The 18,895-nt window shown below is 33.0% G+C and overlaps 1 protein-coding gene across 27 annotated transcripts in view; it reads left to right on the top strand.

Annotated features, from left to right (window-relative positions):
• The window catches only part of LOC139982341 (uncharacterized), a 99,407-nt gene that overhangs the window by 24,328 nt on the left and 56,184 nt on the right, over nt 1–18,895 (top strand). For 8 of the 27 annotated variants that reach the window (XM_071995245.1, XM_071995212.1, XM_071995166.1 and 5 more), the window contains exons 11-17: nt 1,791–2,003; nt 2,710–2,769; nt 6,476–6,517; nt 7,684–7,737; nt 9,574–9,612; nt 12,464–12,499; nt 13,265–13,303. In XM_071995245.1, the coding sequence (XP_071851346.1) occupies nt 1,791–2,003; nt 2,710–2,769; nt 6,476–6,517; nt 7,684–7,737; nt 9,574–9,612; nt 12,464–12,499; nt 13,265–13,303 (483 nt within the window). Of the gene's footprint in view, nt 1–1,790; nt 2,004–2,709; nt 2,770–6,475; nt 6,518–7,683; nt 7,738–9,573; nt 9,613–12,463; nt 12,500–13,264; nt 13,304–17,142; nt 17,191–17,670; nt 17,710–18,895 lie in introns of all 27 variants that reach the window. The other 19 variants (XM_071995125.1, XM_071995112.1, XM_071995088.1 and 16 more) reach the window with 6 other exon arrangements.

Raw genomic sequence — 18,895 nt, 5'->3', positions numbered from 1 at the left:
ACATGTGCACTTTTTATATATTAGCAATATTTTATATGTTCACAGTATACTTTGTTGAACTGGTTTTGGTTTCCATGATAATTGTAACCTTTGCATTCATGATGGCATGTGTGTGTGTGCGTTTGTGATGCCCAGCTTTTAAACATGATATCGCAAGAAGGTAAGCTTCGGCAGATCTCTTAATTAATACCTATATGAACCTCATTGAATACAAGAAGCCTGTACTTTGTGATGGAAGGCAAAGGTCATTTGGGGTCACCAGGGGTCATTTACAGTACTTCACTCCCCTATTACCTGTCTCTCTACACTAAGGCACCTTCCTAAACATAATATCGCAAAGGAAGCTTGAACAGAACGTATATTTGGTATGAATTGTACCACATAAAGTACAAACAGCCTAATTTTGTGGGCAGAGGTCAATGGTCGTTTGAGTTCACCAGGGGTCAAATTGTGAAGACCATGTTTTACACAATCTTTCCACAAGGACAGATTTCATATTCAGTATGTTGATGTACTGTACCTATCACATTTAGTACAAGAAGCCTGTTGTTGAGGTCAATGGTTATTTAAGGGTAGCCTGTGTCATTGTGAATTTGTTTGTCACGTCACACTGCTTTTCACTGTATTACCCTCACTATACATTATGTCAGATTCATGAAGAAAACTGCTCATGTTACATCATCAAAACCACATATGCATTTTTGCATTCTAGTTACACATTAGTGTAGAGGCATACAGCCGACAATATAGGTTGCTGCTAAAATGCAATTGTACTTTTATTTGATATATGTAGAGCTACTTTTTAATAGATTAGTGCTAAGATAATCTTATTCGTCACGCCCCAAGACCCAACCATGTGAGATAACATTAATCCTATACTTGACACAAAATGGTGAAGCCAGAACACATTTACACCTGCACATACGTACTGTACAGGTTTTTGACAGTATGATTTCTTGCTGTGTGTTCACCAGTATGTACATGTAATTATAAGGTCAACTTTGTGCATGTACTTGCACTTATTCTCCTGCATATTCAGTTATTACGTGGCTGGTCATTTTGTGAACATGCTTCCATGGTTAGCAACAATAGCTAATGTGTTTTCGAAGTACAGATAAGGAACTTATAACCTGAAACAAGATACCAGGAACAATTTCAAGGAACTAGTGTCTTGAACAATATGTACGAATGTTGAACAAAATGGCTGGACAATCATACTGGAATATAATATATTTATTGGCAATAAAAATTTGTTATAGAAAAACAAATATTTCTAATATCTCAGCAAAGGAATTAACAGTGTGAGAGTGCTCTGATGAGGCATTTATCCATTATGGCTGCCAGCCTCGGAATGGGATGAATATTAAACAAATCCGTTCCAGTGTTTTGGTGAATTGAAATCTACCATTTGACCTGTCAAGACCCAACTCTATGAATTTATCTAACTCTGTGTTATTATGTAAATGAACTGGTGATTAGCAATGTCAGCAGTCAGTCATTGCTAACAAATCGTCAGACTTAAAAGACCAAAGCACCCGTGTCCTTTTTGCTATTATGCCAAATCCAATGACCGAGAGTGCCTTACCCATGTAGTAAAGAGCAAACAACTCAATTTTGGGATCTGCAACTCAAAAGATTGTCTACTTCTTCCTATTTTATTAACTGTTCTGTAAACGTACAATTGTCATGTTAACTTGCTTGATAAATGGCGTTATTTAACCTTAAGTAATATTTACGTGCAAGAAGATATGAATAATATTATTCTGATAAGATTGTTTTCCTGTGTTTAGCTCTACAGATAATGTGCCCATCATCCCCTCTGGTATTCAACAAGGACCCTGACAATGAGTTCACAACTGTTAACATTGGCAGTAATGTGACTTGTATAGGAGGGAATGTAAACTGTGGAACAACAAGCTTTCCAGTTGGAACTTACAACGTTACCTGCTATTGTTTTAGTGGTAGCAGTAATGATATGTGTGATGTAACCATTGAAATAAAAGGTAAGTGTCCTATGAATCTTATTTACCTAATTTATTCTCACCTTCTAGGAATTTGATGGTCTGATGATGGCTTTGTTTTAACTGAAATTTAAAAAAAAAATATTATTGTAGGAGCCTTGCTATTAGTTGAAAAGTATTTGTGTATGTTAAGTAGACTCAAGCTCTTTGTTACAAGTACATTACATATGTCTACTTTGCAAAGACTTGCCAAATTTATTGACAATTGCACTAGAAGTATTGAATAGATGTTCTACTTCATCAAATACTCTCTCTTTTCTTAAACTGAAGTGGCTTTTACTTAAGAAAGCAAGTTATTCTCATCCTCTTTAGCTCTAGCGTCAAGAGTTGAACCTCATAGCAGTAAACCATCATTTTTTGTACTACATTAATGCTTTTAATCATGAATTGATAGAAACTTTTACAAACTCCAGTAATAATATTGCAACACAAATCTAGGTGAAGAGTTATTTGTGGAATAATGTTCACCATGAGAATCTTTTTGTGTTTATCATTAAGATGACCCAGTTGACCCGTTTTGTATAGTGTAGTTTGCTTTATAATGTTGCCATGGAAAGATAATGAGCATACTTCAGAATTACTTCAGAGACAAACGGTGTATGGAAAAGTCTCTCATTTTGTCTTTGTGTCACTGATTTACTATGTAATACCTCTTTTGTCTACTCAACGTGGCTATTGTGTTAATCAGCTTTTATTTTAGAAAAATGGTACAAAAGATCTCTTCTTCAAGTTTCTACAATAGCAACTGGTAAGAGCATTTCATATCATGCACATCATTTACCTCAAATGCTATTTTCATTTAGCTTTCAAATAATGAAATGCTCATTACATGTCTGATCATAATTCAATAATTAAATTGTGCTTGTATCTTAATGTTTCCCCCCAAATAATTGTTAACGAACATGTTATGTAGCCACTATATTGCATTCACGTCACAACAGATGCTTAAAAAATTGAAGAAGCCACTTTACTGTATATTCTTAAAATACAAACACAATAGGGTAGCCTTATAATACATTCACTGAAAATGCACCAAAGGCTAACCTACTTTACAAGCAAGAATCAGGGCCAATGTTTGTAAGGCAATATAAATCTGGTAAGGTTTAAAGGAAACACAAACCTGCACAATCATTATTGGTGTATGTGAAAGATACAACTGTTATGATCAACTTCCAGAAACAGCTAAGGATAATCTTGTTTTATTTGAGAGATATCTCAGATTTAAGGTTCCTTCTTAAACAAAGCAATCTGCCCGTTTTAAATTAATATTTGTTATGTTACATGTTTGAACATCAGTTTGCTCTAAATTTGAATGAAATAGTTATTCCGTAGAGGTTTAATAGGAGATCGTGCAGTTTTTAAATATACATTTGAGAGCAATTGCTTAGTATTATTACAGAGTGTGCTTTTTAGCTGCAAGATAACAGCATGAAATATGATAGTTCGCAGAGCTTGCATTCACGATTTGATTAGTCAAAGAAGTTTTTTCCGCAAAGGGTCACTGCAATGAATTCAATGCAACTACACACACTTTAGTATGGGCTACAGTCAGGTTTCTATCCCTTTTCAACTGTCCAAGAAGTCTTTAGCATTCGCCAAAAAGGTATGAATAAGCACAGTATCCCTTAGTTACTTTTACACATACAATACAGTCTTGGATAAGGTAGTGTACCTTACTTTCAGGATACTGCAATATTGTTACTACTACTGGGACCAGTCCTTTCAATGTTTGAGGTACTGTTAATATTGTCAGTGACAATGGAGAAACAGAGAAAGCAATTCAATAGATGCTTCATTCTTCTGTGTATAGTAAGTTTCTTTTCATACAAACTTGTTGTATGTGTGAGTATCAGAAAAGCTCTCTTCAACAGAGTAAGTTAAGGAAAATCTGTTTTAATACCAGGGTCCCATAACCTTGATGTTTCATAGATGCAATGTTTAGATTTCTTCTTTGGTAAAAATGTTGTACTTTCCAATTTTATGACTACATTTACAATTCTTGGCATTTTCTGATAATCATGGACATTATCAGAAATAACAGAGTTACAGAATATTGTGTCAGAGTACAGTGCAAGTGAGTGAAATGGTGAAAAGTTTTGTAGCCAAATTTCAGAAATTTGCGCATCAGTTTGTAACATCCACATCGTATAAAATTGCATTTTTCATTTTTCAGATAAAGACATTTGATAGTCATTGCTGTTTCATATATATTTCATATATGTACAAAACAAAAATGCAATAGCTGTTGTAAGATATTTCTTGTTTGAGAATGAAAGTCATTTAAATAACAAAGGCTGTTATTTTGCATGTTTACATACAGTAAATCAGTCTGCCACTCTGCACTGCTAACTATTCAGTAGTTTACTGCACACACAAAGAAAGAAGAAAATTAGTATGAGAAGGAAGAAAACATTTTGAGACCAACAAAGGAAGAGAAGTTGATAACAAATATGATCTTACTTTCAATTGATAATTCCAGCCGCATCCTCTCCCCCTTCCCCCTACCTCTTTACAGGGAGGATGATGGAAAAGAAATAGAATGTCCCCTAAAAAGAAGTTGATGTTGAGAAGTCAAGCAGTCTATTGAGAGAATGTTCAATATTGCTTGCAAACTGTTCAGTTCAATTCTGCAACAAAACGTATATTCCTCTCACAACTTTTTTTTTGAGTAACTGTCTGTGGAATTTCGTAGTTGTATTTCATAGCTGACAATTTGTGTACAATGTTATAAGGGTGCAAGAAGTATATAGTAAGCCTGTTGTAAGTAACACTATGCCATCACAAGAATCAAAGTATTCAATAAACAGAAGCAGAACTGATGACATGCCTAAGCAGTGTTTGCCATATGATTGTACTTGTCAACATTGTATTCATTGCTTTTCAAATTTTTCAAGCAGCTCTGTCAATTACTGTACATAAGTAGGAACTGACATATTCCAGATCAATTTAAACTTTCAGTTAAAATCCTGAAATGCTGTCAGGGATTTTAAGTAGTACTAACTTTAAGCTATGCATATGATTGAATGTAAGCAAATTCTGCAGTCCAGCTACTGTATGAATAACATCATTAACTTTCATAATGTACAGTATAAAGCTTGAGTATGCTACCACTAGTGTTTAATACTTTCTTTATCATTGTTGTACATTGGCAAGAGCACAACTTCAAATTGAAATTGTTTACGTTGATGTGTTTCCATTTTCACATGGAACATCAAGTAAATCGGAGAATTTTTCGTGAGATATATCAACAGTCTTGTAAGAGGTAGATATCATGGATCACTAGTAATGTTCAGCCATTGAGACAACACTATAAAGAGACAAAGCTTATATGCAACAGCTATGATGTGAGAGCAATTAGGAGACAGCAATTAGTTAATTTGCTAATTAATAAGCTCAAGATGAAACATTTGCAATGGAATGTCTAAATACTTACCTAAAGTTGTATGTTTGTCTGAAATAAATAATGTGTTATAATTTAACACAGTTGAAAGATAAAGATACATAAATATACATGGACGGGCAGCTGATTTTGAGGTCAAATCCAGGAAGTCAACGTCTCTGAGCAGTGAATAGAGTGATAAACTTCTGTCAATTATTAACGTAGCAGAGTAAAAATAATTGAGACTGAATTAAGATTGAATTTTTGTTGCTTTTCCATTATGTCAAGCAGTATCTTGTGTTGCTAATTCCATGTCTTCCAGTTCTTAGATATAACACTTCATTGGTCTGTTATCAAGCATTTCTGTCTGAATATTCATGAAGATATTATCATGCATTATGTGTGTACTCTGAGTATTGTATGCCAAATATCTATGCTCTAGCATATAATTGTGTCTGTACCATTATAAACTTGCATATTACCTATTTAGAAAAATCATCAACACCTTTGGACATTTTTTTAACTCATATTCATCCATACCATGATTCCATGAACTAAGACATGATAAATATCATGTAGTTGTAATAGAAGTAGCATTGATAGCTAATACAAACATGAAACAAAACAACCATCTTGGTGATAACTATGAAAAGAAGATAATGGTGAAAAACAATTCATTTGTCAGTATGTTTTAAGGATGAGTATAGATTGCCTTTCAAATGCATCAAAACTAAATTAAACCAGTAAAGCCAATACACAATGAATTGAGGTGGTTTGATACAAGTTTAGGTGGGGTAAGCTATGGGGCACTGAGAATGGGGAAATTAAGCTTGGCTGTACTTTCTGCGGCATGATAAAATTTGCTGTAGTGGAAGATGATGGACTAGGTAGTGTGCATACCTTCAACAAGCCCTTTTCGTTGCTCTGTCTGTTATTGGAAATATGTGAATAACATTATTTAAGCTTTGAAGTTTGCTTCTTTAGTTGAATAACATCATTGAAATGTTGCATTATAATGCTTGCAACATCATAAGAGTTCAGAGTGAAAGTAATCATACTTTATAAACTGTTTCAGAAATTGGAAGCACAGAAGCTCCGGCAACAGAAACAACATCAGGTGTGAATAATGCTTTTCTTTATAATCAATAAAAATACTAAATATGATATTCAATAAAATATCATCTATGTTTATATAAAAACTTTATAAACCATTATTGCTGTTGTGAATGGACAGGTTTTAAGTAAAAAGAAATTCTTATGTTTCATGTGTTTTACAGATCAGAGTTTTGGTGTAATTGTACGGAATTAATATGCTTTTTTGGTCTATCCAAGATTCTTGATATACCGAGTACTTTGTATTGAATATATCAATAACCTTGTGACAATGTAGCTCATTACCGTAACTGTTCAAAGAAAGGAAGCAATTGGAAGTGCTCATCTTGGATCAATGTCCATGTGAGCATATAAGTATTTAATACTAGTACCTTCAGGTTTAAAATTTTTTGATATTAATATTTCAAGCTATGAAATTTGACTTTTAAGTTAATGACTACTATTTGTATCAAATACTTTAAAAGATTTACCAAAGTGGACGAAAGAAGTTGCTTAAAAACACATCCTTGAAAGTGATTAAACTTTCCATTTATAAAGAGCAACCGCAAACATTTTGTTCTGTAAATATCAAAATGCTATCGATAAACCAGTGTGCACTTTTGTTTTCAAGCTGCTACCAAAGAACTTCAACAATTATCAAATGTAACCTTCACACTCCATAAACTTTCATGAAATATTGCTACAACCTTTGCCTTTTGTGAAGCCTTACTGATTTTTCTTTGACTGAACTGACTTGAGTAAAACTTTGTGTAAATGTTTCTGCATCAGGTAATACCTACTGGCAGTATGCATTTTGTTTGAAAGGTTTCACAAATTAAAGTTTGATGTAATGTTGTAATTTGTAAACATCATTTAAACAAGTAGGATTAATAAACTCTTACAAGAAATTGGCTTCAAATTAAACCCTTTACAAATACTTTACAATGTATTTGAAGGCAATGCATTTCAAGGCAAAATCATTCAAATATGACAAAAGGAATGAAAGGTGCACATTCCACAGGCCACTGGCGTAAGTTGCTTTCTTAATTTGGTAAGGTTTATCTCTAACAGATTGTCAAAAGTGTTGACATTTTATTTACTGTGACTTAGACGGTAAATGAATATGGTTATTTTCAATACTTCTGTGAAGAAATTTCTTTGAAGAAAGTTTTTCATATTAAATGTTCTCAGAAATTTTGATCCCTTCATCGACTATATCAACCATTCCAACAACAACAACAAAAGGTGGGACTTTATATTTTATAGTCAGCCATCTCAAATCCTTCATTCATTCAAAGCATTTTCTTTGCCACCAGTTTATATCCACTATTATACATTACATGATATTTTAGCATATACAAGCCATTCTGTGTGCTTGTTATTCTTCTGATAAAAACATAACAGGATATGAACTGTTATTCTTGTAATTTCACAGTTTGTCTGTGCTATAATAATATCATGAACATGTCATGTGCATGCTAAGTTACTAATGAATTAGTAGTAATAAGCATGTGGAGACAAGTAATAGTTCTGGGTACATCCTTTGTTATTAAGATTGTCATACTAATCAGTTTTATTTCCATACTAGCATTATGCTGTAAGTGAAACAAAACAGGGGTTGTATTTTACCCATCCTTTCTCCAGCCACTAATGTCAACAACTTTTTGTATCAGATTTGCTTTACATTTGTTTTTGTTCAAAGGGTGAATTTATCTGGGAAAACCTTGCATGAAAAATACATTTTTTCCTTTGATCTTAATTGTCAAATTTACTAATCTTTAAAGTAGAGAATTTTATAATGGGTTTTTGTTTTACACTCTTTACGTTTCCACAATTTGTTTCAATGGTTGTGAAAATATCTTTTACTTTAATCATTTAAGTTCGTAAAACGTTTTTGTTTCTGAAGGTTTATGATTCAGATTTTGTTTACATTTGACAGACTTCATTAATAAAAAAAAGGGAAATTTATCATCTGAAATTGAATTTGGAAGTAAATGATAATCAATGCTTTCAGGTGTGATAATATCAGCAGAGCAAAGCTTAACAACAGGTGAAAATGTCATTCCATAGTTCTTGCTGCCACTCTGTATTGAAATTTTATTTTGCTGCAAATTTGTTTTGTGTTATGCTAATGGATATCAATGGGAATAATCAGAAAATTATGATTATTATATATTTTCCCTCGCATACTAGTGAGGGTTTTGTTCATGTTGTTACACATGTGTTGTGACTCAACTTTATGGACCCATTGTCAAAAAGGTACCATGTTAAAAACTAATTCAATTTCTTTAGCAAATTCATACCTGAAAGAGAATTTGGCTGCATCCATCTAACAACAGAAATACATCAGCTTTTTTGTAGTATATACTATGATAAACTATAGATCTGATTGTATTTCAGAACAATAAAATATATCAATTGTCCTGTGAATGATTAGATTTGATTTGATAAAACTTCTCTCCACCACAGTGTGCAGTTTGTTGTTTCAAACATGTTGTGTGATGCATTTATTTGATTGATACATTAAATACACAATGCATTTGGCAAGAAAGGAGGTTTTGTTAACCTTCCTTTGTCACTACTGTTTGTTTAACCAGTAGCTATCATCACACATTTTTGCCATTTAAACTGGTTCATTCTGTTCGTAAAAGTGGTTATTATTCTGCTTTACATGAAGACTCTTGAGGATTGATATGCAAATGGTCTTTAATTGTTACATATACTTACATTTTGTAACCTTGTAGTTTGCAGTAGGTAGCTTTTTTTTATATATCATGGATGTGTGCCGAGTGTTAAATGGATGTGTTAAATGGATGTGTGCCGAGAGATTGGCTTCGGTCAGCTTGCGAGTCTACAAGCCTCCATGGCTTCTTTCGCGAGTTCCTGCTTGCGGGAAGATCACATATATATACATACATACATCATATGTTTTTTTTTTTCATTTATTTCATATGTTACACTTGTTTGTGTCTAACTCTAAGTAAACTTGGCTTAATACATTACTTGTATTGGAGGTAATCAAACAGTAGTAGCAAAGAGCCAAATTTATCAATATTGTAACATTTTTATGACATATTTCAGGGATGTTGGCAACCGACACATCACAGACAATGATGACAGGTACGGTTTAATTTTGCTGTCATGTGTGTATCAGTTTCCAGTTATGCATCATCCATGTTGTTTTGTAAGCATGTTATATGATACAACCTGACATATACTCTATTCTCATTTGCATATCATTTGTACTGCTCGTTTCATTTTTATAAGATTAATACAGTATGAGCTTTGTATATTATTTTTAAAATATTTGATTTGTTTGCAAAGCTAACAAAACCAGACTAAAGGTTTTTAGTATTGTTTATGACTATTCATGTAAGGAAGACTATTTCACATCATAGTTCTATCTCTGAGAATCATGAAAGTCGTCCTGACTAGATTGTGCACTCAATATGAAACAGACAAAGGGAAGAACTATGAATAAACCACATCAGATTGGGAACTTCTCTCCTGTTCAAGAATCATCCACATTTCTTGTTTTCAATCATCCGCATATAATGTCTGTTGCCTTCATTTGCCTTTATTTGAACAATCAAAAAGACCATTAATTGTTTGTAAAGTATGTTTCTAAATAATATCATATTCCTGTTCAGCTGTTGAGTTAATGTGTTCATTGTGGCTGTTCATTTGGCCAAAACTGTCCCAACTTGATTTCATATGACATGTTGATGGGTTAATTGAAGTCCTCAGACAATGTTCGGTGTTTTTTTTTATTCTGGTTTGTAGTACAATATGTTAAATTTAATTTCAATTGAAGTCACAAGAACTTCATATATTATCACAAGTTGATTTGTATTTCATGTTCATGAGCTAACTGAGCCATTGCTTTTGAGGGACTTTAGTTTTCCTTTTGTGTTTTATGTTGGCATGATAATATTTTTGACATATAAGCAACCTAAAATGTTTAGATAATGTCATTATCTACATACTTTGAAGATTATGTTTGTTGTTACTGTGGCCTGTCATGTTTTTTTTTGTTTTTATCTTGCATTAGGTCCCATCATGTCTATGATGCAGTTGACAAACTTGTGTATTGATTCATAGCTTGAACAAGTCAAATATCATGCCTTCATTGCATTATGTTAGTCAAACAATTCATTACTTCCTTAATGTTGCCATGCGGTTGATTTGGATGTTATTGATTTTGATGATAATCAGAACCCTTGCATTCATGGTGGCGTGTGTTGTGATGCCCAGCTTGTAAACGCGATATCAAAAGAAGGGAAGGTCTGACCAATTATCACATTTGGTGTGTAGAAGTACCACATTGAGCAAAAGAAGCCTATGGTTTTTGTGGAGGCTGAAAGTTTATTTGGGGTTACCAGGGGTCGTATTCTGAAAACCTTGTAAACATGATATCTCAAGTAGGTAAGCTTTGGCAGATCTCATATTTAATATGAATATGAACCACATTGATTACAAGAAGCCTATAGTGTTTGTTTAGTTCAAAGGTCATTTGGGGTCACCATGGGCCAAATTGTGAAATTCTTTCAAACAGGATATCTCAAGAAGGGGTAGCTTGGGGCAGATCTCATATTGTAGATGTACCATGTCAAATTTAAGGAGGCTGTTATCGCTTTTGGTGTATGTCAAAGGTCATTTGAAGTTAGCAAATGCCAAACATTTACTTCACTCCCCTCTTACCTGTCTCTCTACACTAACGCACCTTCCTAAAATAATATTGCAAGGGAAGATTGGACAGATCGCATACTTAGTATGTAAGTGTACCACATTGAGTACACAAGGCCTAATGTTTTGGTCGTTTCAGTTCACTGGGGTTCAAATTGTGAAAACCATGTTTTACACAATATTTCATCAAGGACAGATGTCTTATTTAGTATGTTGATTTATTATCACATTTAGTACGAGAAGCCTGTTGTTGAGGTCAATGGTCATTTCAGGACAGCCTGTGTCATTGTGCATTTATTGTTTGTCACATCACACCGCTTTTCACTGTATGATCAATGATGTTTTACACCCTCACCATACATTCGGTCAAATTCATAAAAAGAAAAACATATTCAAGTCAGATTAAAAAGAGAAAAAGTGCATCAACCTTAACTTGCGAGTTGTTCAATTTTCATTCAAGTACAAAGAAATGTAAGAAATCTGTTTCTAAAAAGATGAGCCAGTTGATTTTGAAGAATACAAATTTTCCCAATTTCCAGTTATATGAGAGGCTTGGATGATTGGCGTTTCACCACAATATAACAGTTAATAAACTATGGCGGAAGTGCTCAGTACTTCACATTGAGAAGATACCTTTCCAGAATTTCTCGAATGACCATGAATATAATATGAACATAATATAACATATAATAATGTAATCTTCTAAAGGATGATTTGATGCGTTGGCAGAGGGGAGAGGGGAAACGGTGAGGAATGGTTTTTGATTTGAGATATGCATTTACACATACGGTAATATATTTAATATGTAGGACAATGGAGAGCGGTGTTCATAACATAGACAATAAATGGTCCACCTTATCATGAAGAAAACTGCTCATGTTACATCATCGAAACCACAATGCAGTTTCTATTCTGGTTTGTTTATATATTGTTTTATTATGTTGTTGGTTTTTTGGTGGTGCTGTAATTTTCGTTATTGTTTGCTCCCTTTTTTTCTTACTTTATTTTAGCAATATATGTTAAAATTTTTAAAACTTTGGTTTACCATATGAAATCATGAGTGGTACCTCCACAATTAAGGATGCCAAAAAGTGCTGGAATTTATATCAGTCTTAGGAATTCCCTGGATGTGGTGGTCTTTTGTTTTTTCCCAGATATTGAAGTCAAATTAGACAGTTAAATTACAACACGAAAACATTCTTGGAGTGTTACAATAAGTTGTTTGATAACCAATGAAGTCATTTTTCTTTAACTTTCTGCTGTAAATGATATTGATTGCTTTCAGATGTGATGACATCAACAGAGCCAGATTTAACAACAGGTGAAATGTCATTCCATTACTCATGCTGCCACTCTGTACTGAATTTATTTTTGCTACCATTTTGTCTCTATGCTTAATGAATCAGTACTCGGGGGATAATCAGGAAGTTAGAATTTATCCTTATATATTGCTCTCGTATGCTAGGGAGGGATTTGTTCATGTTGTTACATTTATATTGTGATTCATCTGTATGGACACATTGTCAAAAATAGTATAGGACCATGTTGCTTTGACACACTGTATGCATCCAACTATGACCAAGTCAGACCTGCAAGAGAACTTGGCTTCATTCATCTAACAACAGCAAACATTAGCTTTTATTATAGGATGTGTTTTTATTCCCCATGCATTGTGTTCTCATCCAACAGTTTTTTCAGACATGTTGTTTTATTTTGTGTACATTACCGAATATCCACATAGGTAGTTGCTTAATATCCCACTTTGAGGCGGGTTCATGTATAACAAGTTGTTACTAAGGTATATTTTCAGCCAAAGTATGTAATACTTTAATTATTTGGAGTTTTGATTGAAATGCAAATGGTCGTTAATTGTTACATATACGTACAGTTTGTAACCTTGGTAATGCAATAGCCAACATTTTTTTTTATAATATCAGATGTTTGCTGTCATATTTGATATGTTATGGCCGTGTGCCTAACTCTTAATAAACTTGGCTAGATACATTACTTGTATTGTAGGTTACATTACAGAACTAGAAAAGAGCCAGCTTTCTTAATATTGTAACATTTTTATGAAACATTTCAGTGATGTTTCTAACCGACACAACACAGACAATGATGACAGGTATGGTTTAATTTGTGTTGTTGTGTCTGTATCAGTTTGCAGCCATGCATCAGCCATATTGCATTATAAGCATGTTTCTTGATATCAACCCTACATATACTCTATTCTCATTTGCATATCATTTTTACAGCTCGTTTCATATTTAGGTGGTCAATATGATTTTTGTGTATTGTTTTACAATATTCAAGTTTTTATTGCAATGGTAGCAAAACCAGACTTAAAGTTTGAAAAGATATTTAGGACTTTTTATGTAAGTAAAAATATTTCACATCATCGTTCTATCTCTGAGAATCATGAAAGTCGTCCTGACAAGATTGTGCATCATGATGGAGCAGACAAGGGGAAGAACTATAAATAAACCATATCAGATTGGGAACTTCTTTCCTGTTCATGAAGCATCCACATTTCTTGTTTCAGTCATCCACATTTCTTTTTTTAATAATTTCTGTTGCCGTCAAAGTTTTATCATTCCATTTGTTCTTAAACAAAAACGTTGCTGCAAATCTGATGTTATACAGTATTTGTGTTTTTCTGCTGACTCAAGAGTTCATAGTGACCTGAATCCTGTTCAAGATGATATTTATATTGTTTGTAATATTTCATAAACTGCTGCTAAATACAGACAATGTAATGGTTGCTTTTCCATTTTTGTTATTTGAACAATCATGAAGACCATTAATTGTTTGTAAAGTCTGTTTTTAAATAATATCAATTCATTCATTTATTGTCCTGTTTTCAGCTGTTGAGTTAATGTGATCATTGTAGCTGTTCATTCGGTCAAAACTGTCCCAAGTTGATTTCATATGACATGTTGATAGATTAGGTGAAATCTTCAGACAATGTTTGTTTGGTTGTTTTATTCTGGTTTATAGTATATTAAATTTAGTTTCAATTGAAGTCATAAGAACTTCATTACCTCTTCTATCAATGAAGATAAAAAAACTTCCTCTACCAGACATATTAATGAAAGTAGAAATTAGGAATTAATATTATCGCAAGTTGATTTCATGTTCATAAGCTGGCTGAGCCATTGCTTTTGAGTGACACTATGCTCCCTACACTGTTGCTTATGTTTTTCATGTTGGCGTGATATTAACTTTGACACATCTGAAAATATAATGCAACCACAGATGTTTAGATAATGTCATTAGCTAGATGATTTGAAGATTAGGTTTGTTGTCACTGTGGCCCGTCTTGAGGGTATTTTATTACATCATATCTATGATGGATTTGACAAGTGTATTCATACATAGCTTGGGCAAGGCTAATTAATATCATGCCTTCATTACATGATGTTAGTCAAACAATTCATTACTTCCGTATTTATGCCATGAGGATGACTTTGTTGTTTTAGTTTTAATATTATTACATTTACTAAAATTAGTAATATTATATTGTTAATTTTGTTGGTGTTTTTCTTTTTATTGTTTTCAATTTTTTTCTTCTGACGTTACAGTATGTCAGCAATATGTGTGAAATTTAATAAAAATACTAATTTTATGCTTTTTTGTATGGAATATTAACATGATTGCAACACCATTTCAACTCAGTATGATGAATGGGGGGGGGGTTGTGTGCAACATTGGAAAGTGCACCAAATCCCTTCATTTTCTCATGTTAATGATGGTGAGTGAATGTGTAATAGCGACTGAAATTTTGGTTTACCTTATGAACTAACAGTGGTACCTCCACAATGTTAGGATGCCAAAAAGTGCTAGAATTTATTCCAGACTTAGGAATTCCCTGGATGTGGTGATCCTCTCCTTTTCAGATATTAAAGTAAAATTAGACAATTAAATTTCTCTACAAGAGAACATCTTTCGAGTGTTATAATTGGTTGTTTGGTAATCCATGAAGTCAGTTTTTGTTTTCTGTTTTTAAATGATATTGAATGCTTTCACATGTAATGATGTCAACAGAAACAGATCTAACAACAGGTGAAACTTCATTCCATAATTCTTGCTGCCACTCTGTATTGAATTTTTGTTTGCTACCATTTTGTTTTGTTCTATGCTTAATGGATCAGTACTCTGAGGATAATCAGATAATTATGATTATCCTAAAATATTTCCCCTCACATAGTAGGGAGGGTTATGTTCATGTTGTTACATATATGTTGTGACTCAACTTTATAGACACATTGTCAAAAGTATTAAAGGACCATCTTGCTATAATTTCAATGTCTTTACAACATACTGTATGCAAACAACTATAACCAATTCAGACCTGAAAGAGAATTTGGCTTGATCCATCTAACAACAGCAAACATGAGCTTTTATTGTAGGATGTGTTTTTATTTCCCATGCATTTTGTTCTCATCCAACGGTTGATTTCAGACATGTTATTTTGTTTTGTGTACATTATCCAAAATCCATTAAGGTAATTGCTTAATATCTCACTTTGAGGAGAGTCCATGTGTGACAAGTTGTTACCATGGTATGTTATAAGCCAAAATATGTAAAACTTTAATTATTTTGAATTTGTATTGCATAAGGTTTCAGTCTATATTGAAACCACATTTTACGTCACATAAAGATTTTGCACTCTGTGATCACGTGGGGATCTAATAAATGGCCATGTATATTGTGAAGGCATACAAACTTTCCTCTGAACAAAATGTTCATAGTTGTAAAATACATAGGCTATGAAAGAGCATTTACTAGAAGATCATAACTTTAGTATTAGTGGTTAAGATAATCTGTAATTTGTAATAATTGCAAGTATATGGTGGTGACAAAATGATTAAACAAGCTATTTGGATAAGCCATAATGTCATAGAGACAAGAACGAAAAAAAAGAGACATTCTTGACTATCTTCTAAAAGAAAACTATATATCTGCGATGAACGTGCAGAAATCCTGTAATGAAAGTACAAGAGCTTCTGCAATCACAGGCACAGTATAATTCTTAATCAAAGAAGTCATCCCACTGAGTGCAGACATTAGCTTTCATTGTCATCCATCATTAAGTTTTGTATTGTTCATCTCTTTGTCTAATAATTAAGTCAAGGCTTCATATTGGTTGTGTCTTGAACATTGTGCAACAACTTCAAACTGCATTGTTGAGCATAGTTAAGATAATAAATCTTGCCGTCCAATGCTGTGAAATTCAAGTCTTTGTAAGTGTTTTTCTGGTGCTAATTTTGCATTCTGACTTTATGCTAACTTGCATATATTTAACCCTATAACCGACTGTAATTCTGGCTAACAGCATGCGAAAACTGTTTGATATGAGTTTAATTGTGGATAATGTAATATTCCAAGATCTGATTGCATTCAGAACAATAAAATACATGAATAGTCCTGTGAATGGTTAGTTTTGATTTAAATTATCATAACCCATTTGTCCTGTCATGATTAGGTAGGGACCAAGAACCCTTATGACTGCATCACATGCCATAAAACTTCTCTCCACCACAGTGTGCAGTTCGTTTTTTCAAAACATGTGTGTCATGCATTTATTTCTAAAATTGTTACATTAAATACATGAGGCATTTATCCTCAAAATCAAAACCCTCATCGAATGTTACTTGTCTACAAATAAGTGTGTAAAATCGGTATATATTGAATATGCTACAGTATTCTGTTCATTACTTTTTCAAACACTTGTTATTTTGTTGTAACCTAATAAATGTTTTGAAATTGATGCTTCATGTATATTATTATATTCCATTCCTATACATAAAATTTATGATGATAATAAGAGTTCATGATTGCCCCATTTCATTACAACATCTGGTATAAATGCTATGCTATGCATTTAAATGTTAATTATATCATTACCTGCAGATGGATTATCTAGTTTGTTCAATATTCTTTGCATTTTCTTTGGTAACTCAGAATTATCGACCAGTGTGCTGGATGTTAATGTAACTGCAACAACAATAGGTGGGTGTAATATCAATCAAAGAGAAGTTGATCATCTGAAATAACAAACAAACAATAAAGGTAGACAGTTAAATTGATGGAAAGAATATAGAGTTTGGCAAGAAAGGAGGTTTTGTTAATCTTCCTTGGTCACTACTCTTCCTTTAACCAGTAGATATCACACACATTTTCTTTATTTAAACTGTTTCATTCTGTTTTTAAAAGTGGTTTATATTGTGCCTTAAAGAGAGACCCTTCAGGATTGAATGCCAATGGTCCTTAATTGTTACATATACTTATAGTTTGTAACCTTTGTAATGCAGTAGGAATTTGGTTTTTCTGAATATCAGATGTTTCTGTCATAGTTTGTATATGTAATAGTTGTGTGTCTAACTCTCAGTAAACTTGGCTTTATAAATCGCTTGTATTGTAGTTACATTACAGTAGTAGCAAACAGCCAACTTTAGTAAAAGTTTGTAACATTTTTATGGAACATTTCAGGGATGTTTCCAACCAACATAACACAGATAATGATGACAGGTATGGTTTAATTTTTGCTGTCGTGTCTGTATCAGTTTGCAGTAATGCATCAGCCATGTTGTGTAATAAGCATGTGTCTTGATATCAACCTTACATATACTCTATTCTCATTTGCATATCATTTGTACAGCTCGTTTCATATTTTAAATGATCAATATGATCTTTGTATTTTATTTTTTAAATATTTGATTTGTTTGCAAAGCTAACAAAACCAGACCAAAGGTTTGAAAAAATATTTATGACTATTCATGTAAGGAAGACTATTTCACATCAACATTCTATCTCTGAGAATCATAAAAGTCGTCCTGACAAGATTGTGCACTCAACATAAAACAGACAAAGGGAAGAACTATGAATAAACCACATCAGATTGGGAACTTCTCTCCTGTTCAAGAATCATCCACATTTCTTGTTTTCAATCACCCACATTTCTTATTTATTAAAACATTTCTGTTACCGACATAGTTATTTCATGCCTATTGTTCTCAAACAAAAGAGTTGCTGCAAATCTGATTTTATACAGTATTTGTGTTTTTCTGCTGGATCAAGAGTTTAAAGTGACCTGAATATTGTTCAAGATGATGTTTATATTGTTTGAAATTGTTCATGAACTGCTGCTAAATACAGACAATGTAAAGGTTGCTTTTCCTTTTCAGTTATTTGATCAATCATAAAGACCATTACTTATTTCTACAGACTGTTTTGAAAATATATCTTCTGACGTTATTTCAGCAATATGTGTAAACATTATTAAGGATACTGATTTATTCTTTTCTGTATGGAAAGTTAACATAATTGCAATACCATTTCAACTCAGTATTAATTTATTGATGAGGGTATGGGGAGGGGGGTGGGGGATGGCATGCAACAATGTTGTCTGTTTTTTCCTTTGACGTTATTTCAGCAGCATTATTAAAGATACTCATTTTATGCTTGATTGCAATACAGTTTCAACTCAGTATAAATTTACTGATGAAGGTATGGAGAGGGGGGAGGGGGATGGCATGCAACAATGTTGTCTGTCTTTTCCTTTGACGTTATTTCAGCAGCATTATTAAAGATACTCATTTTATGCTTGATTGCAATACAGTTTCAACTCAGTATGAATTTACTGACGAAGGTATGGGGAGGGGGTGCTGTTCAACAGTTGAAAGTGCACCAGTCGCATCGTTATATGGAGTTATCT

Source organism: Apostichopus japonicus, chromosome 2 (genome assembly GCF_037975245.1).
Source record: "Apostichopus japonicus isolate 1M-3 chromosome 2, ASM3797524v1, whole genome shotgun sequence".
NCBI classification, from domain to species: Eukaryota; Metazoa; Echinodermata; class Holothuroidea; order Aspidochirotida; family Stichopodidae; genus Apostichopus; species Apostichopus japonicus.
Note: the sequence above shows the minus strand (reverse complement) of the source record. Positions and strands in the feature narration are given on the sequence as shown.